General features: G+C 47.5%; 2 protein-coding genes across 3 annotated transcripts in view; both read right to left on the bottom strand.

Annotated features, from left to right (window-relative positions):
- Positions 1-13,652, bottom strand: part of tln1 (talin 1) — an 87,851-nt gene extending 74,199 nt beyond the window's left edge. Inside the window, exon 1 of the mRNA XM_084442601.1 lies at positions 13,521-13,652. The gene's annotated coding sequence lies outside the window, so the exon portion shown is untranslated. The remainder of the gene's footprint in view (positions 1-13,520) is intronic.
- A 1,805-nt stretch (positions 13,653-15,457) lies between these two features.
- hmgcs1 (3-hydroxy-3-methylglutaryl-CoA synthase 1 (soluble)) lies at positions 15,458-23,853 on the bottom strand. Of its 2 annotated transcripts, none has more exons than XM_084441695.1 (10): positions 23,752-23,853; positions 21,416-21,873; positions 21,114-21,239; positions 20,661-20,825; positions 19,991-20,159; positions 19,556-19,726; positions 19,110-19,216; positions 18,834-18,959; positions 18,372-18,529; positions 15,458-18,054 (listed from the first exon to the last, which is right to left on the bottom strand). In XM_084441695.1, the coding sequence occupies exons 2-10, from the start codon at positions 21,861-21,863 to the stop codon at positions 17,962-17,964; spliced, it is 1,563 nt and encodes a 520-aa protein (XP_084297821.1). In that variant the 5' UTR covers positions 21,864-21,873; positions 23,752-23,853; the 3' UTR covers positions 15,458-17,961. The 2 variants fall into 2 exon arrangements, with proteins under 2 accessions (XP_084297821.1, XP_084297820.1); XM_084441694.1 differs by lacking the exon at positions 23,752-23,853 and adding an exon at positions 23,023-23,107.
- Between the last annotated feature and the right edge of the window lie 2,143 nt (positions 23,854-25,996).

Raw genomic sequence — 25,996 nt, 5'->3', positions numbered from 1 at the left:
GACAGCACCGCTACCCTGACCCTAGAGACAGCACAGATACCCTGACCCTAGAGACAGCACCGCTACCCTGACCCTAGAGACAGCACAGATACCCTGACCCTAGAGACAGCACCGCTACCCTGACCCTAGAGACAGCACCGCTACCCTGACCCTAGAGACAGCACAGCTACCCTGACCCTAGAGACAGCACCGCTACCCTGACCCTAGAGACAGCACCGCTACCCTGACCCTAGAGACAGCACAGCTACCCTGACCCTAGAGACAGCACCGCTACCCTGACCCTAGAGACAGCACCGCTACCCTGACCCTAGAGACAGCACCGCTACCCTGACCCTAGAGACAGCACCGCTACCCTGACCCTAGAGACAGCACCGCTACCCTGACCCTAGAGACAGCACAGCTACCCTGACCCTAGAGACAGCACCGCTACCCTGACCCTAGAGACAGCACCGCTACCCTGACCCTAGAGACAGCACCGCTACCCTGACCCTAGAGACAGCACCGCTACCCTGACCCTAGAGACAGCACCGCTACCCTGACCCTAGAGACAGCACAGCTACCCTGACCCTAGAGACAGCACAGCTACCCTGACCCTAGAGACAGCTACCCTGACCCTAGAGACAGCACCGCTACCCTGACCCTAGAGACAGCACCGCTACCCTGACCCTAGAGACAGCACAGCTACCCTGACCCTAGAGACAGCACCGCTACCCTGACCCTAGAGACAGCTACCCTGACCCTAGAGACAGCTACCCTGACCCTAGAGACAGCACAGCTACCCTGACCCTAGAGACAGCACCGCTACCCTGACCCTAGAGACAGCACAGCTACCCTGACCCTAGAGACAGCTACCCTGACCCTAGAGACAGCTACCCTGACCCTAGAGACAGCACCGCTACCCTGACCCTAGAGACAGCACAGCTACCCTGACCCTAGAGACAGCACAGCTACCCTGACCCTAGAGACAGCTACCCTGACCCTAGAGACAGCACAGCTACCCTGACCCTAGAGACAGCACAGTTACCCTGACCCTAGAGACAGCACAGTTACCCTGACCCTAGAGACAGCACCGCTACCCTGACCCTAGAGACAGCACAGCTACCCTGACCCTAGAGACAGCACCGCTACCCTGACCCTAGAGACAGCACAGCTACCCTGACCCTAGAGACAGCACCGCTACCCTGACCCTAGAGACAGCACAGCTACCCTGACCCTAGAGACAGCACAGCTACCCTGACCCTAGAGACAGCACAGCTACCCTGACCCTAGAGACAGCACCGCTACCCTGACCCTAGAGACAGCACAGCTACCCTGACCCTAGAGACAGCACAGCTACCCTGACCCTAGAGACAGCACCGCTACCCTGACCCTAGAGACAGCTACCCTGACCCTAGAGACAGCACAGCTACCCTGACCCTAGAGACAGCACAGCTACCCTGACCCTAGAGACAGCACAGCTACCCTGACCCTAGAGACAGCACAGCTACCCTGACCCTAGAGACAGCTACCCTGACCCTAGAGACAGCACAGCTACCCTGACCCTAGAGACAGCACAGCTACCCTGACCCTAGAGACAGCACAGCTACCCTGACCCGCCAGCCTCCGTGGGTGGATTCCATCCCGCATTCCTTTGGAATTCCGCAACGATTCTCTGCGGAGTCCAGAGGCTGGGGAGGGAGAGGGATATAGAGAGGGAGGGAGAGAGGGAGGGAGGGAGGGAGGGAGGGAGAGATATAGAGAGGGAGGGAGAGAGGGAGAGGGATAGAGAGAGGGAGGGAGGGAGGGGAAGAAGAACAGAGGGAGTGAGGGCTCTTTTGGCCCCCTGTCACTGGCAGCGGGAAAGGAACACACTCATTTCATTTGTTCCCAGGGGACGGAGGGAATGCGAGGAGGGAAACATTTTAGGACTCGAGATGGCATGTGGAGGGGGAATACAGCAGGGTAATCTACGCTGCCTTATCACATTCATCTGATAGGAGGGAGCAAGGAGGGAGGGAGAGCCAAAAAATGTCAGCCCACGCTCGCCTCTGAGGACGAATCATAAACTATAGGTTAGCTAGACACACAGACCTGCAGGACAGACTGCCAAGCATTCGCCTTGCTGCGCATGTTTGCAAGTGCTGCAGAGTTTTATGAGTTTAACGCCTCCAAACAAATTGATAGCATGTTCGCCAGAAGAGAGTATATTTAGTGTGAAAGAACAGTAATCCGTGTTTAACCATCAGGGATGCTTTGGAGAAAAACAAGGCTTGGCGGTAGAGTGGCGGTAGGGTGGGGGCAGGGTGGGGGCAGGGTGGGGGCAGGGTGGGGGTAGGGTGGGGGCAGGGTGGCGGTAGGGTGGGGGCAGGGTGGGGGCAGGGTGGGTGCAGGGTGGGGGTAGGGTGGGGGCAGGGTGGGGGCAGGGTGGGGGTAGGGTGGGGGTAGGGTGGGGGTAGGGTGGGGGCAGGGTGGCGGTAGGGTGGGGGTAGGGTGGGGGCAGGGTGGCGGTAGGGTGGGGGCAGGGTGGCGGTAGGGTGGGGGTAGGGTGGGGGTAGGGTGGGGGCAGGGTGGGGGCAGGGTGGGGGCAGGGTGGGTGCAGGGTGGGGGTAGGGTGGGGGCAGGGTGGGGGCAGGGTGGGGGTAGGGTGGGGGTAGGGTGGGGGTAGGGTGGGGGCAGGGTGGCGGTAGGGTGGGGGTAGGGTGGGGGCAGGGTGGCGGTAGGGTGGGGGCAGGGTGGCGGTAGGGTGGGGGTAGGGTGGGGGTAGGGTGGGGGCAGGGTGGCGGTAGGGTGGGGGTAGGGTGGGGGCAGGGTGGCGGTAGGGTGGGGGCAGGGTGGGGGCAGGGTGGGGGTAGGGTGGGGGTAGGGTGGGGGTAGGGTGGGGGCAGGGTGGCGGTAGGGTGGGGGTAGGGTGGGGGCAGGGTGGCGGTAGGGTGGGGGCAGGGTGGGGGCAGGGTGGCGGTAGGGTGGGGGCAGGGTGGGGGCAGGGTGGGGGTAGCTACTGTTCGTGAGTCTTTCTGCAGGGGAGGGTTGGAGGGAGTTACAGTATCACACATTTCAACCTCATTGCATTCTTCACCCCTTGTCCACATACTGTAACAGCTGGTTTGGATAAGCATGCTATCCAGTTAAATACGAGCAATGTCATTGTTGATTCTGAATGGTCCTCCAAAGCTGTTTAAAGTCAAACTGTGGACAACTTATGGCCTCAGATACGTTTAGTCCACCATCCTCAAAGAGCACTTCCTCAGTCCCTGCTGTTGACAACTGAGTCTACAGGGTAACAGGTACAGGGTGTTGGGTGGGCTCTACAGGGTAACAGGTACAGGGTGTTGGGTGGGCTCTACAGGGTAACAGGTACAGGGTGTTGGGTGGGCTCTACAGGGTAACAGGTACAGGGTGTTGGGTGGGCTCTACAGGGTAACAGGTACAGGGTGTTGGGTGGGCTCTACAGGGTAACAGGTACAGGGTGTTGGGTGGGCTCTACAGGGTAACAGGTACAGGGTGTTGGGTGGGCTCTACAGGGTAACAGGTACAGGGTGTTGGGTGGGCTCTACAGGGTAACAGGTACAGGGTGTTGGGTGGGCTCTACAGGGTAACAGGTACAGGGTGTTGGGTGGGCTCTACAGGGTAACAGGTACAGGGTGTTGGGTGGGCTCTACAGGGTAACAGGTACAGGGTGTTGGGTGGGCTCTACAGGGTAACAGGTACAGGGTGTTGGGTGGGCTCTACAGGGTAACAGGTACAGGGTGTTGGGTGGGCTCTACAGGGTAACAGGTACAGGGTGTTGGGTGGGCTCTACAGGGTAACAGGTACAGGGTGTTGGATGTAGAGGTCTTCTCGGGTCTAAAATGTGGACCCGAAACCGAGATGGACCCGAGACATTCGTTCCGAGATCCGACTAAATCTGATCATTTTTAAAAATATGTATACCGGACCCGATTTTGTCCGAGAGCAGGAGTAGGACAGAGACCCGAGACCCGAGTCGGATCGGGTATTTTACGGATCCGACAGGCAGTAGTAGCAAGTAGCAGTAGCATTAATCGCTTAGGCTGTCACAGCTGTTGGCTTGCATGCTGTTGCATCACAGTTGGATGGAATTGCGATTTATCCTCTCAATCTTGACAGGATCAATCTATGTTTTGTCAGGCTGTGATGTGACAGCATGGAAATGAAACGGCCGTAAATAAATAAGGCTACACAAAGCTGCCGCTAGATTTGACCTCTTTATATTCATTATCTTTCAGCTTAGTTTTCACAAGGTAGGCTACTGGTGGTGGCTGCCGTGTCTCCGCTCGCGTCGCGCCCGCGGTCTCACTGAATTTGCGTCATGCGTTTCTCTCGGGTATTACGCATAATGACACAGACCCGAGACCCGAGGTAATAGAATCGGATCCACCCGAACCCAATTGACCATAATAAAAGCGTGGAAATGTGGACCCGGACCCGTACGGGTCTCGGGTCTGGTTCGGGTCCTCTCAGATTTACCCGACCCGTGAAGACCTCTAGTTGGATGGGCTCTACAGGGTAACAGGTACAGGGTGTTGGATGGGCTCTACAGGGTAACAGGTACAGGGTGTTGGGTGGGCTCTACAGGGTAACAGGTACAGGGTGTTGGGTGGGCTCTACAGGGTAACAGGTACAGGGTGTTGGGTGGGCTCTACAGGGTAACAGGTACAGGGTGTTGGGTGGGCTCTACAGGGTAACAGGTACAGGGTGATTGGTAATTGGCTCACGGGGGTCATCTCCTCCCGGCATGCTGAGAAAAGCTCCAGAGACCAACTGAGAGAGGGAAGTCCTCCATGTGAGTGAATGGAAGTAGCCGCTCAGCTGTTAATCCAATTAATCTACGAAACAACAGCATCCTTTGCCGTTTTAAAGCCGTAAAAAATAACTTGGTGGTGTCAAACTAATTGCTGCCACACTGACCTGCTCATGCCACCTGCAGCGGAGCTCAAATTCAGAGGCAAGTCTCGTTCATCAGGGTTAGACAAGACACTCACTTCCCAAGATAGGAAGTAGAAAGCGCTGATTCCAGTGGAATCCATAGCATCCCGAACACTATAGCAGTATGTTTGAACATGGCTGTGACACTGCATGCCAATACAATCTAAAGGTAATGTTGAAATATTGACATTGTAAACCGAACTCATAATCTGTCTAGAAAACATCTCCAGAAATGACCGTCAACACAAGTCAGGAAGTGAAGGTGAGGTTGCTGGGTTGTGATGGCGAGGTGGTGGGGAAGGGAGGCTCAACTCCCTAACTTAGCACCATGCTGCAGGGACTTCTCCCCAGATGTGTGTGTAGGCAGGAGGAAGCTTGTAAACACATAGGTGTTGGGCTTGGCTGTGTCCTGTTACTGCCTAGTCTGCCTGCCACAGCATGAGGGAAGTTGACCCTGGTCTTTACCTTCTTTGAGTAACTCTTGTGTAACTGCCATTTTCAGATCGCCAACACCAATGCTAAAGTTACAAAACCTTCATTTTGACTGCGCTCTCATTTGAAACAAACGTTGAGTGGGTATGCCGTCGATGATGTGGATGATAAGGGGAAGTAGTCAGCTGTCTGGTATTCAAGCAATCCAAGAAATGAGAAAACGATACAGAGCCGCTTATGGAACCAGTGATCTTGCGTGCACCATATGGGACGATGATATGAGCACCGACGGGAGTTGGGCATTCTTGCACTTCCATTCCCACAGTGAAACAGGAAGCTGATGCGCATGTCCTCCTTTGTGCTCACAGTGACCGACTCGTTTGGAAGTGAAGCTAACACTTTCCACCCATTGCAGAAAACATACATTGAAGAAGACAGATTCTTTCATTTTACTGGGGTGATGTTTCATGTTGTTGAATGGGGAGAGTACAGCTATTTTTATCTAGGAAACAGATGATGCGTTTTTGACTGAAAGTAAACGCTAGTTTGTGAATTAAATATCAATTATGTACATATCATGTAATTCAATATTCTAGTCTACAAATATATCATTTTCAGAGAGCTGATACGGAAAACGTGCTTGCATAACATGCCAGTTGGTTACATTTTCTGTCCTGAAAGGTTTTAGTGAAACAACAAATGCCTCAGTGAGAATGTTGGTGGTACTGTAAAGAAGAACACAAAGTGATTTTAATGTCGTAGCTTTCATTCTTGTTAAATACTCATGCTACCCAAAGCGTTACCTTGTAAGGAAAAGACAGGTCAGAGCTACAGGGGAATGGAGGCCACTTGAACAACTCAATAGTTGTATATGGACGGATTCCTTCTCATTCACTCTCCACTCAAACTCAGTATCTCAAACAGGCTGAGGAACTAGCCAGTAAACGCACTGCCACTTGACTGAACTCAGAGAGCAGAGGCAGGACTCCTACTGTAAACAATGACACAGTTTGTGAGCTATGTCAAATATCTTCTTGTGTGTGTACCGCATGTCCCCGCTGCCAGACGGATACCATTGGGGAACGTCATGTGAACACCTTGGCTGAGAGACTCTGTATAAACTACCATTAAAGGAGAATAATATGATCTTTAGAAACGTCTTTAGAAACGAAGTAGCTTCCCCACTTGCTCCAGCAAGCATGCGCACAGCGTGCTGGAGCAACTCCAAGCATGTTTCTAAAGATCATATTACAGAGGCATGTGAAAAACCACAACAAGCCCTCGCTCAATGTAAGCAAAACTAGCGATTCATAAAGACAGATTGATGAAAACAACTGTTTCGCGGCAGAAAATAGATTTTTTAGAAGCTGCATTCTCAGTGCCCCGTCCGCCGCCATTACATGGATATACTTGGCTCGCGCTGGATTTTACATTTCTTCTACAGGCCTCCGAATTACACCAGGTCATCACAACCTACTGTATGGGAAAACGGATGTTTATTTTGTGCTGTTTACACAACAAAAATGCATGCAATTTGCAGCCTCTTGTATGGCAGTTTAGCACAATGAATTAATGGTTTAACACGCAAATAAACTCTCCAAAAATGTGTAGATATGTGATGTAATAGTCTATAAATGGTGTGCAGTAAAGGTTGTGACATCAAATCCTGGGAGGGTAATTTATAATCCCAAAAATGTTTTTACACCGACTGAACTCAGTGGCTTCTACTGTACATAGCAGTTCCATTAGGAGCGTTGGAAATCTATCAGAGCTCCAAAACAAATGATTCTTTAGCTGGAAGAATAACAGTCCCAAGTTGCCTTGACCAAATATGGCTGCCTCAAAACACTGACACAGAGAACACACACACACACACACACACACACACACACACACACACACACACACACACACACACACACACACACACACACACACACACACACACACACACCTAGATCTCCTAAACAGGAGTGAAAGTGGTGCAGGACACATACTGTACAGACATCAATCCAAATGGCAGCCATCCAAGTGTTACAGCGCCATGGACAACAGTGCCTTGTAAAATCAAGGCAGGAGCATTTGAAATATTCTCCAGGACTGTGGTGAGTAGTGGAGTATATTATGTGTGTGGTCTGAGCTTTCTTCCCCTCACTGAGATGATTCTGAGAGAAAGAGAATAAAAATGGCAGAAGAAGAGTTGGAGTCAGCATGGTGGTATGCAACCTCATATCTTTTTCTGTACCAGGACTGTACAGCTATGACTCCTATAGTCTTGTCGGTAGCCTATAGCTGCCACTTAAAAGACACGAGTTTCAAATTCTTGATCCACTTTCAACTGTTCTAGTTCCCCTAAATGAATTACACATCATGCGCTATGACTCCCACCACACAATGATAGGACATCATGAGACGTGAGCCCTCTAAATGCAGTTAGATTATCAAAAGGTTATCAAAGATAAAAACACTGGAGCCGCCCCTCTCCACTCCTTTTCAAATTTGACTTTTTAAATGTTTTCCATGTTCTTCCTGTTGACGCTGCCCACCTCCCACCCTGGGCTTCCTGTAGGGAAGCTGTGAGTGGCCGTCCAGGGGGATGTGTGTCCCAGGTGGGCGTCCAGGGGGATGTGTGTCCCAGGTGGGCGTCCAGGGGGATGTGTGTCCCAGGTGGGCGTCCAGGGGGATGTGTGTCCCAGGTGGGCGTCCAGGGGGATGTGTGTCCCAGGTGGGCGTCCAGGGGGATGCGTGTCCCAGGTGGGCGTCCAGGGGGATGCGTGTCCCAGGTGTGGGCGTCCAGGGGGATGTGTGTCCCAGGTGGGCGTCCAGGGGGATGCGTGTCCCAGGTGGGCGTCCAGGGGGATGTGTGTCCCAGGTGGGCGTCCAGGGGGATGTGTGTCCCAGGTGGGCGTCCAGGGGGATGTGTGTCCCAGGTGGGCGTCCAGGGGGATGTGTGTCCCAGGTGGGCGTCCAGGGGGATGTGTGTCCCAGGTGGGCGTCCAGGGGGATGCGTGTCCCAGGTGGGCGTCCAGGGGGATGTGTGTCCCAGGTGTCACCGTGGATCTGACCTCACATATGACACCATCTCACCAGGCTGCACTGTTTCTCCAAATCAATACTCAAGTTAGATACTGAACCATATGGCTGCATTGGATGTTTTGTCTCTGCATAGTATTTAAAATATCAACAGTCCTCCATTTAGGAAGTAAATACAATGTCTGGTTTAGATAACGCTAAACATTCCCTTGATAAGGTTGTGCTTTCTAGGAAGGTCATGAGCCATCGTGGTTTAGGAAACGATTGAGAGGTTAGTGCTCACCTGCTTTGCATAGCTGGAGCATTTTGTAGATGCAGTTATGATTATGCAAATACTGAAATGAGTTGACATTTCACATGTTCCTGTATCTTAACATGTTCCTAAAAGATCTGAAGTTATATCATGATCATCAAACTAGCAGTTTCGCAACCTTTGCCCACAATGCAATGCTGTACTGCATTGATGTTGCCAGACTTTCATGGCTCGGCCTTCAATTCCAAATGTCAACTGTCTGGAAAATAAGCAATGTTTTAAGATTTGAGCTAGGCTAAACATTTTAACAATGAATTGGAGTTCTTTAAAAAGGGCATGTTTGCTTCCCTCGCTCTAAGCAGCCAGCATTAAGATGCACATTTCCTGTTCTGGTGGGCTTCACAGTGGCTTCTAACAGCTCTTCTGTGTGAGATCAGTGCGTTTGCCTTGTCCCAGTCCCAGTCCACACTTTTCCCAAAGTTGTTCACAATCTGGACCTGTCAAAGTGACAGCCAAGACTAGCTCGTAATGGTTCCTTCTAATCTTGAGATATGGCTATCAGAGTTGTATTTTTTTTTTTTTTTTTTACATTTTTACAAAGGTCTGCAAATTCTTCTGAGGACGGTTTCGTGTACTCTACAAAATATATATGGTCACAACATTGCTTCAGTTGAGACTTGTGGCAGAACAGCCCAACCAACACCGGTCAAAACCTTCCTTTCTCAGCATCTCTGAACCTTTATTTGTTTTCTGAGAGCTGAGTGAAACCCCCTTCAGCTGAGGAGCAGCAGCGCATGACAACTTCAAAAGAACCAACGTCTAACTACAGTATGAGACATGCTGCTTAAAGGAGTAGTAAAGGGAAAATGCATGTTTAACCCTGTTTTAAGGTTACTTATGATCATATACAATGGTTCAGATCAAAACGTTGACAAAGCTAGCACTTTTGAGAAAGTCTGATAATTGCTCTACCACCGTTTAGGTCATACAATGGATGTGGATGGGCACCGTGAAAAATCATTCAAAAACATGTTAAACTCTCAATTTCAAAGACGGGCTGTAACGGAGCTGAGGGTGGTGACGAGACACGGGCTGTCACAGTGCGTGCGTGTGTGCGCGCGTAATCACAAGCTACCAACACACCAGGATGTGGGTAAAGGGGGAATCATGAGGGTCAAGCTGGACCTGAGGCCTCAGCTCCCACAGTGCACCTCTCTGCCAAGGAGTCAGCAGGATTCTCCCTGAGGACAAAGGAGTCCTTCACCCCCCCACAGCCCACCACAATGCCACACAGTTGGCCCTCAATGGCAAGCTTGTTACCCAGGAGAGTCTGTGGCACATGCTGCTCCCAGCCTGCCTTTGTCTGTCTGGAGCCTGGCTGGCTGCATTCACCATCAGCAGTAGCAGCAACAGCATCACAATTTGCCATTCACACTTTAATGGAGTGGCAACAGGACCACTGAGTGGCACGCAATGACCAGGCCTATGAGGGTTTGGAAAGGATACAGTGTGGCTTTATTGCTAAATATGGAAGTGAAAGTTCAGTGCAGGCCAACATGCTTTAAGCCTTGTGCGCAGTTTTATCTTCTGGCTTGAAAGGCATGCATGAACAAAAATAGACTTTTAACATATAAATATATTATAAATGCATTTTATTACTCTTATTTTTCACACCAGCAGATCGTAATGTAAATAAGATACCTGCACTGTAAGATAAATGTGTTTCTTTCCAAAATATCTCTTATGAATAAATGAAGGTTACCAATGACAGCAGCCATGTCCAGGACCATACTTCAGAAACCTGCATCTGTCATGTTACATAATTCCCAGCTCTCTGGGAGAGACCTTATGAGTCGGTGGCTCCGTGGCTCCGTGGCTCTCTGGGAGGAGCAAGGTCAGAAGCATCACAACAACGGATGACTCGACTTTAGTGACTGAAGATAATACCCTCCATTAACTGGACTAAGTCGTGCCCACAAGCAACGATCATGGACATCAGGCAGAGCTGTGAAGGATGGACAATACAAGTCCAACAGTACTCTGATACCGACAACCTTTTGCTTGTCAGTGAGAAACCACTGCCGGTATACTGTATAGTGTAGCTGAAACACCTCTCACTACCTAAGCCTTCACCCACAATCACACAGAACAGCCTTGAACGGCTACAATAGAGGAGGAGGAGGATGGAGCTGCTGTACTATAGAGGAGGAGGATGGAGCTGCTGTACCATAGAGGAGGAGGATGGGGCTGCTGTACCATAGAGGAGGAGGATGGATCTGCTGTACCATAGAGGAGGAGGATGGATCTGCTGTACCATAGAGGGGGAGGAGGATGGAGCTGCTGTACCATAGAGGAGGAGGAGGATGGAGCTGCTGTACCATAGAGGGGGAGGAGGGAGCTGCTGTACCATAGAGGAGGAGGAGGGAGCTGCTGTACCATAGTGGAGGAGGAGGGAGCTGCTGTACCATAGAGGAGGAGGATGGAGCTGCTGTACCATAGAGGAGGAGGATGGAGCTGCTGTACCATAGAGGAGGAGGAGGATGGAGCTGCTGTACCATAGAGGAGGAGGATGGAGCTGCTGTACCATAGAGGGGGAGGAGGGAGCTGCTGTACCATAGAGGAGGAGGATGGATCTGCTGTACCATAGAGGAGGAGGATGGGGCTGCTGTACCATAGAGGAGGAGGATGGAGCTGCTGTACCATAGAGGAGGAGGAGGATGGAGCTGCTGTACCATAGAGGAGGAGGATGGATCTGCTGTACCATAGAGGAGGAGGATGGATCTGCTGTACCATAGAGGAGGAGGATGGAGCTGCTGTACCATAGAGGAGGAGGAGGATGGAGCTGCTGTACCATAGAGGGGGAGGATGGATGGAGCTGCTGTACCATAGAGGAGGAGGATGGATGGAGCTGCTGTAGTATGTGGGTCCTTTCAGTCTTTCAGCTTTAAAAGCTCCAACTGCACCAACTCTACTTCTCCATTTAAAACCAACAGATTCATTTATAGGTTACATATTTAGAGCAAAACATGTGTTTTATTGACTTATACAGTATCATCTATTGGCTATAAAAACTAGTGCATCCTATTCAAAACCCCTCAAACATTTTCTTGTGTACGTTACACAATCAACAACACAGGTGTGGCAAGGTTGTGCTGTGAACACACCTACAACAACAAAGGTTTCAGCCTATGTTCCCTAACCAGCCGCTTACTTATCAAAGAGCAGCCAATATGGCATTTCATTCAAGCACAGATACATGACTGAACTGAATGTTCCTTCAACCACCTCAGAGAAGCCTTAGACAGTGAGTTAGTAGAGAGTTTGAGGCTCAATCATGCCGCCTCTCACACCATCAAACTACCAGACCCTGAACACTGGCAAAGGCTATCCTCTCTTTATGCACCAGTGTTCATCAAATGATCATAATTGCAACATCATCTATGTTTTTTCTGACGCCCCCTCCTCCCACTGTTACTGGTCAGATGAGTGACTGGGCCGCTCAGGGACAGGTTAGGGTTAGGGTCCTGTTTGCTGGGGTTAGGGTTAGGGTCCTGTTTGCTGGGGTTAGGGTTAGGGTTAGGGTCCTGTTTGCTGGGGTTAGGGTTAGGGTTAGGGTCCTGTTTGCTGGGGTCAGGGTTAGGGTTAGGGTTAGGGTTAGGGTTAGGGTTAGGGTCCTGTTTGCTGTTCAGACTAGTGTGTGTGGTTGTGCTTCTATTCAGTTCTTCCCCAGTGAACGTGTTCATGTACGAACATGAAAGATCCCCTGCAGCAGTAGCTGAAAACTTCCAAGCCTAATCAATTGTCTTCCAAGCCTAATGAACTGAATGCCATTGTGTCATTTGGCATGTTTCTAAATCTTGGATAAACATGTATCAATCGCCATCAAATGACCATTATTCGTTTTAGAGCTGTCACTGTCCCCAAGCAACATATTTTGTCCTGTCATACGGAAATGGTGACACCAGACCTACTGGTGTCATAATACACACCCAGAGGCTGCATATTTCTCTTGCTTGTTTGACAACTGAAAGACACACACACACACGCACACACACACGCACACACACACGCACACACACACGCACACACACACACACACACACACACACACAGTACAATGTTGAGGGTTGCTATGCATTTCTATAGGGAAATGATTGAGTTGAAACAAGAAGGTTTTCAGGTAGCCTGATTCTCTAAAGAAAAAAAAACTATGAGAGCAAAATATCTTGGTTATACAATAAGTGACTTCCATTATCATACTGTAGGTCTCAGCCTGTTGGAAGGCTGAAGTGTGATAGGCCTACTATTGCCTCTTTGTGCTAGGCTAGGCTACAGTACAAACTAGGCCTCAGTGTTATGGGAATGAGACACCCACTTAGTTCAGTCCAGCTCGTAGGGGAATGGAAGAAAGTCTAGCCGTCCAGACAGCAGTGGAGATGACAGAAGTTGAGCAGTCTGGTGAGAATGAAACAAAGTAGCACACGAAGCCTACTCTTCACAGCTCTGTCTAAATACGGGCGTGTGGCTCCAGTTTTCTACCAAATGCTTGGCACGCGTTTCTAGAATACAAATTCGTTGCAGTGCTTCATTTCAAAGCCTGATACAGGCTCGCCTTCAGGCACAATGTTGCACTAGCTTCTACATTCCTCTTCCGTGTTACAGTTCGTATGAACCTCCGGGAAAGTGAATAAGCCAACCTAAATAACGGAATATTCTTCGTTTGATTGGGGTTTACCTTTGTATTGATCTAGACTCAAACAGCTGTCAGATTTTGGTCCTCAGACTAATCTAGGACTGGTTTAAAGTTTTACATCCGACAAACTTCACACGTAGCGGGCCAAAGTTCTGAACAAATAAAACCCATTCTTGCTCACCTTACCTCTTAATTCCTCTTTCCACGATGGTTTGCCGGGTTTCAAATGTTCACTCTCGATATTAAATCCCTTTTCCCCAGCAGAAATGCTATTCTGAAATGCTGGTAAATGCAGATAGTGATTTTCCAGCTCCCTCCCTACACGGTTGTTCAAACTCCACCCTTCAGCGACTCAGCTCACTCATGATGCGGGCAGGGCGGTGGAAGACAGGATCCACAACTTGGGGATTAGTTAACGTCAACTTTCTTAGTTGTTGTAGGCATGATGACACACGTCCATCAAAATAGACCAAGCCCACAATTTATAACTATAATTTAGGATAACCGCGCTCCATAAAGCCAACACTATGCAAAGACTGACATTCAATTAATTTTATGATAAGGCAATATACAAAACGGGATGAGGGAAAGGCAGAAATAAAATTAAAATTTGCGTCTTTATTAAACAGGCAAGGAAAAGGCTTCGCAGTTCGATCATAATACTTTTTGAACAATGGGCTAACCCGTTTTCTCAATGACCATCCGCAGTCCATTTGACTTTCAGACACATCTCTACTCAAATGATGAATTGCTGACATCATGCGGTATACCGGTGCTACTACGATGGTCAAGATGTATCCAATTCCTTAGTAAAATGGTGGAACAATTGTAGCCTACTGACCTCTGCTGTCCACTGACTACGACACTGCTCAGCAGAAGGTTAATAACTACAGAAGAGAGACTAGATATAATAGCCAACATTAACATATTAAGTAATAATTCGAGCCAGAAAAGCAGTAGGCTGACGTTCACTGTAAATAGTATTTCACTTTCTTTTCTATATGAATGAGACAATAGTGCCACAGTTGACAATAAGTGAAATATCTAATTGAGATATGAAGGCAGATACTGTATATCACTCTATTGCTCAATGATGTAAATGTCCACATCCACCATGTGGTGCCACTAACGTGTCAGTGGAGACGGTTGTGGACTTCAGCGGCGCTGTCCTGTATTTTGGGGTTTATGGATGTGCATGTGTCACTCTGTCCTGTCTTCAATCAATCAATCAATCAATCAATCAAAGCTTTATTTGTATAGCGCATTTCATACCCAGAGGCAACACAATGCGCTTTACAGAGAACAAGGGAGGTGGGCATACGTCCCACCCCTACATATTCCAGAGGGAAGCAAAAAAACAGTAATCACTCGGGGGCCAGATAAGTGAGCTGTAAAAATTCTTCCCTGACCCCTCTCAACGAGGCGATCGAGCAAGCTCCAGGAGTATGTTTGTCTACCGGCTAAGAACATTTACAGAGCAATAAATAACATTCAATTACATTTTCAGAGTAAGAGAGGCTAATAACATCATAGGATAGACATGGCAAACATTGGTGTATGTCTGTGAGTGCATGAATGTGCCTGGGCACAGATAGAGGCAGGGGTTTGGGTAGGGTGGGGGGTAGGAAAAGGATACGGACCCGGGTTAGGGTGAGGGGAAGGGGATCTGAGCCCAGGACTGGTGTATGTGTGTGTGTGCATGGGTCCAGGTAGAGGCAGGGGTCAGGGGTCAGGGGTAGGGTGAGGGGAGGGGGATCTGAGCCCAGGACTGGTGTATGTCTGTGTGTGTGTGAGTGTGCCTGGGTCCAGGTAGAGGCAGGGGTCAGGGGTAGGGTGGGGGTAGGAAGAGGATACGGACCCGGGGTAGGGTCCTTGTTTATTATTATACATCTACTGCTTGTCCTTGCACCTTGTTTATTTATTGTTATACACCTACAGTCCAAAGCAAATTCCCTGTATGTGTGAAAACCTACCTGATTGTAATTCATCATCACGTGACCACTGAGAACCTTTTAATGTGTGAAGAGTTATACCTTAAAAGAAACAGGAATAACACATCTTTAAATGAACAGATATTTATTCTTCAATTGATCTCTTAATACATCTCTACTTACATTGTTATTACTTACATTGTTATAGACATCTCTATACAGATTGTTTCTATAAGAGACACTCAATAAGACACAAATTTGTTTATATCTACAAATATAAATAATCTTACAGTTAGTCCTGTACATTACTCACCAAAAATTGGTAAAGTTATCTAATCTCAGAGAAACGTCATGTAAACATCAGCCATACAGATAACCTCAGAGACAACTTATCTTGGCTGTATAATTAAAAAAGAATAATATCTGTACATTATTAGTATCGTTTTTTTTCATCATTTAGTACATGCTTGTTGTAAGGCTTGAGCAATCAGTCAGATGACAGAAAGTGCCTATTCCTCTGAGCCCCTTTCTCAACAGCAGACCATTGGCTATCGCTTCTGAGGAAATGCAAAAACGGTCAGAGAAAGAGAAGTATGCTCCACTCTGCTCCTTTAAGGCTGATGTTTGCAGATTTTTCTGCCTGAGCATTTTCTGCTTGTGTCAAGATTTGGTTTCTTTTACAATTTCTACTGTAATCCCTGTCAGTGTTATTAATTATTTATATAAAAAAAAAAAGAAAAAAAAGGTTTTTGAAAGAAACACAAAAGACCTTGAAGGGAACACAGCCCCGTCAGGACAGCATCTGGTCTCTCCAATCTTCCAGGAAGGACAGAACATTGCTCTCTTATATAGATATCACAACATAAAAACCTGACTCACATCTCATAAGAACATACCGGAACTCGTACTCGCTGTAAGCCCTTTAAAAATGAAGGCCCTAAGAATATGCCCGACCTAAAATATCACGCTTGCCCTTTCGCCCTTGTCCATCCGCTCAGACTGACATACAATAGAAAGGCCATCCTACTGTGTAGTACTGCAGTTCACAGAGAGGCACAATCAGCATCTGGGTGTCAACCTCTTCAAAACACACCTGCAGGTGTGACCATCACGAGCAGGGCTCTGCTCTCACGTTAGCAGATTGGCACAACCAAAGGCAAGGGGATCACTAACAAGACATGGGATGGTTGCTAAAGCCAGGCTGGCAAAGTTGTCACAGTAAAAAACAAACAAAACAAAAAAACAATAACACACAAACAAGAATTGCATATGGGTTTGTGTCAACTTATGTATGAACCTTGGGCTAGACAAGTCTACAGGAAATTGAGCTAGTTTTATTCAGACTGCTCAGAATTTACTTTGAATACTGTTCTATGTCCCAAATACAAAACAAAAGAAATATTCAAAACAATTATCAGACAAATTGTCAAACTATGTCTAGGTTCACCATTTCTGCTTGCTTTTTCAGCACAAGCTGAAACGTTCAACACTTCCCACAAGAGAAACTAGCTCAAACAGAAATGGTATTTTACAATATAGACTTTCAGAGCATTGCCCAGAATGAAAGTTCTAGAATTTGATCCGTTTCAATAATTCATCAATTCAATTAATTCAATTCACTCCTAGTAATGCATGTGGATTCAAGGTAAACACTGATTGCATGATTTAAGCTGTGGCAGTGAGTAAACTCAAAACACCTCTGACCTACCCTGATATTTGGTCATAGTGTTGTAAAAGGACAAGCCCTCAGAGAAATAAACGACAGGCTCTTTGTGTAAATCCCTACACAGCAAAGTGAGGTATTCTTCACAGCACAGTTAAGCGTACTGTAAGAGTTTAGCTCCCATCCACAGACAGACATATTACAGCGGGTTGCAACAGTAGCAGCATTTGATCAATAAACTCTCAGACCTGAGGCCCACATCTCTTTTTATCATCAAAAGGACCACTGACAAATTTGTGAAGATCTCCATGTCCTCCTCCTGTTGGGGCTGCCCCCGAGGGAAGATAGAAGTTAGATACAACGGTAGTGTGGTTCACAGATGTCCACCCTCTGTACCTTTCCTTTGTACACTACCTTTCCTCTTCTTCTTTTTTTAAAATAACTGGGTCAATTTTTTCATTTCAGTGCAGAATTCAATGATAGTTTGATGATATATTAGGGGATATATAGGGAATTAGGGTACAGGGAAAATAAAGCATTCATACAAGTTTAAAGTATGTTTTCAAATATAGATTAAAACAAAAGAAAATAAATTAATGACTTTTGTAAGTGTACTGCAATTGTTGCACTATCACTCAAGATCCAATATTTGACCCAAACCTTTGAGGAAAACTGGGCAATATTCCACAAAACAGAACTAATCACAACACACAACTTAATCTTGAGGAATATGGTTTGTTTTAGGAGTGTCTGCAGCCAAGACCGATACCAGCGCCTTTCCACCACTCCTCCTACTGAACACATTCTAACAGTCCCGCAAAACATGCTTGAACAATGACAGATGGATGAATTCTACAATATGGCGATTCAGTAGCTAGACGTGACGCAGCGTTCAGGGAAGTCGGAGACGGGTATCAGAGAAGGTGCAGAAGGGCGCATCTCTACACTTAGTACAGAGGTTTTCCCAAGATTCCATGTTGATGTTCCATCGTGTGTGTTGGCCTACATAGAGTATACCTCACATAGATGAGGCTTAGTGGTCCCCATTGGTGATGGCCACGCCCTCGGGGCCGGCGGTAGTGCCGGGGATACGGGGCATCTTTTTTGCAGGGCTGGGGATGTGTTGCTGGGAACAGAGAGGAAATAAAAGCTTGTTACGCAATTTTCTCCTTCACTACACTTAAACTTGACATGAAAACTGAAAAGTTCTTTCTAAAGAGAAATGCTTCCTGAAGTACATGCAAGTCATGAATCACCCTGTTGTTATGGTGTCCGAAAGTGTTAACCAGGTGAGTAGACCAACAGATACTACTGTCCTCAAGGGTCAGATTTCAGGGGACATTTACCCTTGTCCATCCACATGATTAGTACCATAGAGGCGAATGCTGTATCCAATTTCCATGAATAATGCTGCCTGAGAAGAAAATAAAGCGGTTGCAATACCTCTGTTGCTGTGGTGGAGTGGACCAAGCCGGCCTCCAGGGGAAGGTGGTGGTTGAGGGAGTGTCTGGCGTACTCCCTGCGGTGCTTGTCGTCCACGCGGGTCAGGTACCAGGTCCCGGGGAACAGCTCGTCCACAGAGCCCTGGGGAACATAGCTGGCTGCAGAGGACAAGGGAGGAAGAAGGAAATGATTTACTACACTACTGTAGATGTGGAAGTCTAAGACTCTTAAGTATCAAATAATACAAATATATAGAATTACATTGTCACTGATAGGACTCCAGGTCAAGAGGGTGGTCTTAGTTTTTTGGGGGTTTTTGGATACAAATCAAAGGTTTTAATGTCTCTGCGCATTTTGATTTGTTATTGAATTTCACACCTGAACACAGCATGATGAAATGCCATTCAAAATAATGATGAATATACTACATGTGCACATTCAGAGGAGGCGTTGTGAACCTACCTAGATGGTGAGTCTCTTCCCTCAGCTTCATGTTCTCAGCAAACACAGCAGGAGACACCTTCCTCCTAGAGTCCAGTCTGGTCTTCAGGTCACACAGGCTGGACAACAGCGCATCTAACACTGAGCCTAGGATACCAATCACCAGACAATACAGAAGTGTTAAGTAGTGAAGTTATGCTCGAAGCAGCCGTCACAATGCGGTGTTGGCCTTCTGGAGCAGTGTGCACTGATACAAATGTTTTTATGGCTAGCAAAAACCCCTGGGTAACAACTCACCTGGTGTGGCGTCCTGTGTTACGCTGATTGAGTAGAGTGTGGCGGCGAAGCCGGACCCGTAGGAGAACAGTCCGATTCTCTGACCAGCCAGCTGCTGAGCTGTATGTCTGCCGGGGAACAGATATTCATACTTTTGCATAATATGTACGTACTACTGGCAGGCCTCAGTGAGCTTCAATAAGGTGAACACTATAAGTTGAATCTTACGAGTCTTATGTATTACAGACTGGCTATACTGGTACTGTACCAACAAGTTCATAGCATAGCAATAATTCATAGCTAGCCTCACTTGCAGTCTGCAAACCTAAAACTCAGATCTAATTGAACTAATAGCAGGTAACAGTCACATTACATTACCTTTTGCTCCCAAATAATAATACTTTAGTAAACCCAATATCCATGTGGTCAGATTGAACCACTACTCCAGTGATTCAGAGCAGACTTACTGTGCGAGGACTGAGGCAAGGCATCCGTACACCGAGGGGGTGTACATGTTCCCGTTCTGGCTGGAGACGAGGAGGGAGGCCTTGGTCTTCTGCCCAAACAGTTCTGTGCTGGCCTTCATGAAAGCCTTCTCCACGTCCCGGTCAAAGTAGGTCTCCTCGGGCTTCACCTCCCTGTGGGTCAGAAAGAGCAGTTGGCATATTCCCAAAAAACTAAAACAGCCTTGTATTTGAGCTTTTCATTGTGTGTGTTTCACTTTTTTATAGCCACAAATCATAACACAGATGTCAGCGCAGGCAAGGGTTATTAAAGGGGTAAGTATACTTATTATAATTGTGTAATTTGAATCTTAATACACAATTGAAAATATTGACTTTATTATCCATCAAAATAGTTTGTTCAATAAGACATGGCAGCAAAGTGGCTAAAGTGCTAACCTGAACGCCTCCAAGCCACTGAATGTTCCTGACTCCATGTTAGGGTTCGGGTGACTCAGGAAGTCGTTGAGCAGGAGCCGGGCGAAGGACTTCTGCACCAGCTTGCAGTAGGGAGAGTGGAAGACCATGTAGCCAAAGTCCTCTAGACTGAAACGCTTCTCCAAACCCTCTGGAAACAACATTTGACTTTTTTTTTTCAAACATGAAAACACGTGAACACAACATGATGCCAACTACACACCATCAGTCGCCCTGATGAAGGCCTGTGTGCTGCAAGGCGTAGGTGTGTGTTTAAGATTTGCATTAGTCATGGAATAAAGGGTTTTTATCTTTTACACGACAGTCAAGATTGCCTTGGTTGCCTTTTTTTTTTTTTACTGCAAGCCAATTTGACTAAACCTATTTGTTCAAGTGCTGCATATGTGTGGCGCAGCTATGGCCATGACATGAACTCCTGTGAACCTCTTAGACCATGTCTATACTGTAGATCCCCAGGGTACATTCTAAGCCCACTTAGCTACTTAGACATCATCCCTCCACAGTGTGTGTGGATTGAACAAGGCCTGTTTCCAGGGTGTGGTTGAGGCACTGAAGGCTTGTGTCTGTTTAAAACAATAAGCACTAAATAAAACAGTATCTCCAATAACCGCTCTCTGAACCCGTTCCTCACCTCTTTGCCACTGAGCGTGGATCTTGTTGCGGTACACAGAGTAACAGCGGTCCAATGCACTCAGGTAGCACTCGATGGACAGCTTGCCATCCACAACAGGATATTCTGACACCATATCTGGCTTGTAGAAGTCGTAGGCGTGCTGCATGTGTGTTCCCCGCAGACCTGCAAGTTCACAAACGTACCCTTAGCCACAAGTTAGCATCAAACCCATTCAGACATAGACCTGGTCGGCTACATGATGGAAATGTACTGGCTGGGTCATCGACGTGTGACGGTCCAAATGTAAACAGAGGCGCTGTGTCAGTGTGATCGTGTACTGTTGAGCTGACACTGTCCCAGTTTGCTAGATAAACAACAACAGAGGAATCTAATCTGTAAACAGGTCAGCCAAGATGGGCCTGTGTGTGTCAAAGCGTGCATTCCAAACAGAGCTGTGGATTATTGACCTACCCCTGTCGAAACACAATGGAGCGTTGGGGCCGACCAACATGGCGATTGCACCAGCGCCCCCTGTTGGCCGGGCACCTCCGGTAGCATAGACAGCAATGTCTCCAGCCACCACCAAAGCATAGCGGCCTGTGTTGTAAGAGAATCATGTGAGCAAACTGATTATTACAAAATACTGACCACAGTCCAAGTGGGTATTCTATCCATAACCTGGGTAGAAACAATGCATAAATAATTCAGTGATAAACACTTTATCCACACGGTGGACTTTCGGTTCGGCAGGTCGTTGGGGGAACGTCTCTTACCATCCCAGGAGCTGGACTCCACCCAGTTGACGGCGTTGAAGAGGGCGGCCGTGCCCCCGTAGCAGGCGTTGGTGGTGTCGATGCCCTCCACGTCTGTGTTGCCCGACTCCTCAAACAGCTGCATGAGGACCGTCTTGACAGACTTGGACTTGTCGATGATGGTCTCGGTGCCGACCTCCAGGCGGCCGACGCTGTCGTAGGACAGGCGGTTCCTCTCCATCAGCCGCTGCACAACCGTCAGGCACAGGGAGTTGATGTCCTCGCGGTCCGAGCAGAAGCCCATGCGCGCCTGGCCCAGGCCCACCGTGTACTTGCCGGCGGACACGCCATCAAACTGCTCCAGCTCCGCCTGGTCCACGTACTGGGAGGGGAAGTAGATCTCCATGGCGATGATGCCCACGTCTTCGGGCCATGTGGCCAGGCCGTTGGCTGGGACTGATCCAGGCATTGTGTTAGGGCTGGGAGAAGGACAACGCAAGGAGGACAGCGATGATTTTAAAAAGGGTTAATTTCTACATCCACGTTACAAAGATGTAACAAGACTGTCATAGGCTTAGCGTGGACGAAAATGTTCTTTCAGTAGTATCCACTCAGGTTTCGCCATTTACCTAATGTTAAATAGTGACTCTTCAATTGTGTTATACCTTTGCCACTGTCAGCTAATGTTCTAAAAGGAAGCCAGCAGGCAATTCCCAATGTACAGAGCTTGAACCTGTTCTGCCGGTTTTGGAGGGCATTCAAATGTTCATCGTCTTTGCAAATGCCCACATAAGCCCAGGAAACCAACTCGCAAGGATTGCTTGTCTGTAATTAGATTAAACGTTAAGTAGAGTAAAGGTCACGGGGTTGGTAATGGTGCCCTTTCCCCTAGTTACAAGCTGCCCAGATCAAAGAGCCTCTCCAGTGAATCTATTCCCTCTGAAATGAGTGGTCGATAAGCCTGCTGATACTGGAGTCCAGCCAGAAGGAATGAACAGATAGTATTGTGATAAAGCCAGCGTTAGATCAGCTTCCTAATCAGAACATATGATTATGAGCAAAGGGTAGAAACATATGACCCGGGAGAAATGACGCAGAGGCTTGCTTGCGGTTGACGAAGCTATACTGCAGCTATGCTAGCTGGTTATGACTAGGGTTAGGGTTATGACTAGGGTTAGGGTTATGACTAGGGTTAGGGTTATGACTAGGGTTAGGGTTATGACTAGGGTTAGGGTTATGACTAGGGTTAGGGTTATGACTCGCTAAGGTTAGCCGTCATCCTCGCTCCACGATAGCATTACAGCTCTGTTAGCCTGTTAGCCTCCTCCTCTTCACTGAGCTAGCACTGCTCTGTTAGCCTCCTCCTCTTCAGTAGCTAAACATCGGTAATGGACATGTTAGGGTTAGGAGTTATAACCCTATAGGTAATGGACATGTTATCTGATCATAATGGACATGTTATCATGTTATCTGATCATCAGGCATCACGGGCGTGTTCAGCTCAATGAGCCTGAATGAGCCAGACTACCGCTGGGTAACGTTACTGTAGATGGTTATTTTTTAGGAATTCGACATCCATTAGTAAATCAATAATATAAGACAACTATCGAAAATAGGTCTCATCTTACCTGACAATCATAAAGTTCTGACACAATGATAGTGTATGTCCTCAGATGCTAGTAGCTGCTAGCTAGATCAGACCATGGATGCCTAGGCACAGACGGACCAGAGAGCAGACGGACCAGCTTCCGCCCAAACCGCAATGAAACAACTGAGAACATTTGTCGTTGTTACAGTGTTATGTACTCACATTACCATGTTATGGGTCTCAGATTACATGTTGTAGCTACCGATTCTAGGCTACTGATTATTTTTTCTAATTTGTTAACACGGGGCAAAATTGTTCTAATGACTATTAGTCTACTTTGCAACACTATGGGTTAGTAGGCTAACACACTATCAAACAGGCTCCAGGACTGTGTGGAGGATTATTTAGCCTACAAACTATTTAAGCACTACTTTCATCTGTAGCATATTCAACAAGTCATATTGATTTCTAGCTAACGTTTAACACTATGAGCATCCACATTGTACAATGTATTCTAAACTTTGCAGAGCATGCATCAATACGTTTGAATGATGACTACGCATAGTATAGTGGGATAGTCCACTCAGACCACCTTAGTGCAGCCTTCATAACCTTTATTGTGACATTCTGAAAATTCAGTAAAACCTCTAAAATATTGATCATAATAGCCTCATACCTCTTCTTGAACCTCTTCACATTCCCCTTCATTGAGTATTACAGAAAACATCCATTTCATATTTTAATGAAACCTGTAGGTTTAGCTACTCACCGTGAAAAGTAAGCAAATCAACTGAATATCTGTCCCCTAAATCCCACGCGTGATGCTGCGATAGTGACTTCAAGAGCAAAACAGCCTCTAACAGCCTCTAACAGCCCCAACCCTGTCTATTATATATGATCACAAAACTCTACCTGAGGACACCCTGTTCTCCCAGGGCCGCTGCAGGGCCAATCACAACTGACCCAGAGTTCTGAAGTTTCATGGTGGCCCATCCCTTTAAAGTTGCAAGCCAATCAGTGATCAGGAAAGAGAGACCATGCGCACAGCAGTCTGAGCGGTCCAATGGTGTGAGAGCGACGGTGTATGGTGAGAGAGAACTGACCAATCAGGGAACACTTGTGACTCCTCGCGAGGTAGCAGCGCCTCGCTCTCGAATCCAAGAGGAAGCCGAAGGGTCTCCTTGACAACGACAGGTCAGGTGTTCTGTGCTGGGTTGTGTGTCCGTGTTGATACAGCATGACTCTCCATATGGGCTGCCTATAGGGACATACCTTTATATATTGTAATTTTTGTGTAATTGATGCATTCGTAGGGGGGGGGGGGTAAATAATGAATAATAGCCTATTTTATTCATAAAGCACTTTTCACTATAAGACAATCTCAAAGTGCTGAAATGTGAATTGCACATAGAGCTCGCGGTTAGTTCTCTGATGCATTCATGCCTTGCTGTGGTGTTTTGTTATTCATGATCTGGATAATATTGTTAATATTGTGAAATATTAACTTAAATTTTCCATATTTGACATGTGTGATAAAGGCTATATTAAAAACTGAATCCCAATTTCAGCAGTTTTGAAGTGCTAAGATTTGCCAATCAAGAGGTCATGATATTCTCAAAAAATTCCATGTTGAGTAGGATACTCTCAACTACTACCTGAGTAGTTTTCCATGAGTGGTGGAAACTATCATGTATGACTGACAAGCAGATGATTATATAATCTCCCAGTTTGAGTTAAATCGGATTTGAACCCGTGCAAGCAAAAACGTGCAGGTTACTGTACATCGAACATCCTATGTGTTACGCAAGCATTGCACCTATGGCAGCTGAGAAGATATGGTTGGGTTTATACATCAGTCTGCTGATTGGACAACACCTCTGATACACCCACCAAACCTCCCTCAAAGCCCAGGCACACCATTTCACACCATTTCACACCATTTCACACCATTTCACACCATTTCGAGCAGAAAACATGTCGTTCAACCTGAAAACCTACGCAAAAGGGTAGCCTACATAGTTTTCAGATTGAACTCACCCCTTGTGTCTACTTTCTTGGGACACCCAGTGGCTATGATAATAGAATAGAAAGTTTATTACATTACATTACAGTCATTTAGCAGACGCTTTTATCGAAAGCGACTAACAATAATTAAATTTAACGTAGGAAAAGCCAATGTAGGCTACTACTAGCCTACTTGCCAGAACTCACAAGTGCATCTTCTTTCTAAAACAAGTGACTTAAGAGTGCTGAAGGCAAAGTGCAAGAATAGCAATCTAAAATACAATAAGTGCTTAGGAGGGAGGATTGTTGTAGGCTAGTCCTTTTTGAAGAGATGAGTTTTGAGCCTGCGACGAAAGATGGGCAGTGACTCTGCTGTCCTGACGTCAGTGGGCAGTTCGTTCCACCACTGCGGTGCCAGGACAGAGAAGAGCCCTGACCGTGGGGTCAGGACAGAGAAGAGCCGTGACCGTGGGGTCAGGACAGAGAAGAGCCGTGACCGTGGGGACAGGACAGAGAAGAGCCCTGACCGTGGGGCCAGGACAGAGAAGAGCCCTGACCAGGACAGAGAAGAGCCGTGACCGTGGGGACAGGACAGAGAAAAGCCCTGACCAGGACAGAGAAGAGCCGTGACCGTGGGGACAGGACAGAGAAGAGCCCTGACCAGGACAGAGAAGAGCCCTGACCAGGACAGAGAAGAGCCCTGACCAGGACAGAGAAGAGCCCTGACCATGGGGCCAGGACAGAGAAGAGCCCTGACCAGGACAGAGAAGAGCCATGACCGTGGGGTCAGGACAGAGAAGAGCCGTGACCAGGACAGAGAAGAGCCGTGACCGTGGGGTCAGGACAGAGAAAAGCCGTGACCAGGTCGATCGACCGCAGGGGCCTCGGAGTAGGCTAGGGGTCGGGAGGGGGTGTAGGGTTTGGGGGGCTGTTCCTTTCATTGCCCTGTAGGTTAGCGCCAGAGTTTTTAACTGGATGCGAGCCGCTACAGGGAGCCAGTGTAGGGAACG

Source organism: Borostomias antarcticus (assembly GCF_949987555.1).
Source record: "Borostomias antarcticus genome assembly, chromosome: 8".
NCBI lineage: Eukaryota > Metazoa > Chordata > Actinopteri > Stomiiformes > Stomiidae > Borostomias > Borostomias antarcticus.
This window is presented reverse-complemented; position numbering and strand designations above follow the sequence as displayed.

Excerpts from the sequence above, each read along its gene's own strand:
- hmgcs1 (XM_084441694.1), bottom strand. Across the intron at positions 21,240-21,415 it reads GGAGTCCAGCTCCTGGGATG|GCCGCTATGCTTTGGTGGTG; the intron begins GTAAGAGACGTT and ends CTTACAACACAG. Across the intron at positions 18,960-19,109 it reads AACACAGGACGCCACACCAG|GCTCAGTGTTAGATGCGCTG; the intron begins GTGAGTTGTTAC and ends TTGGTATCCTAG.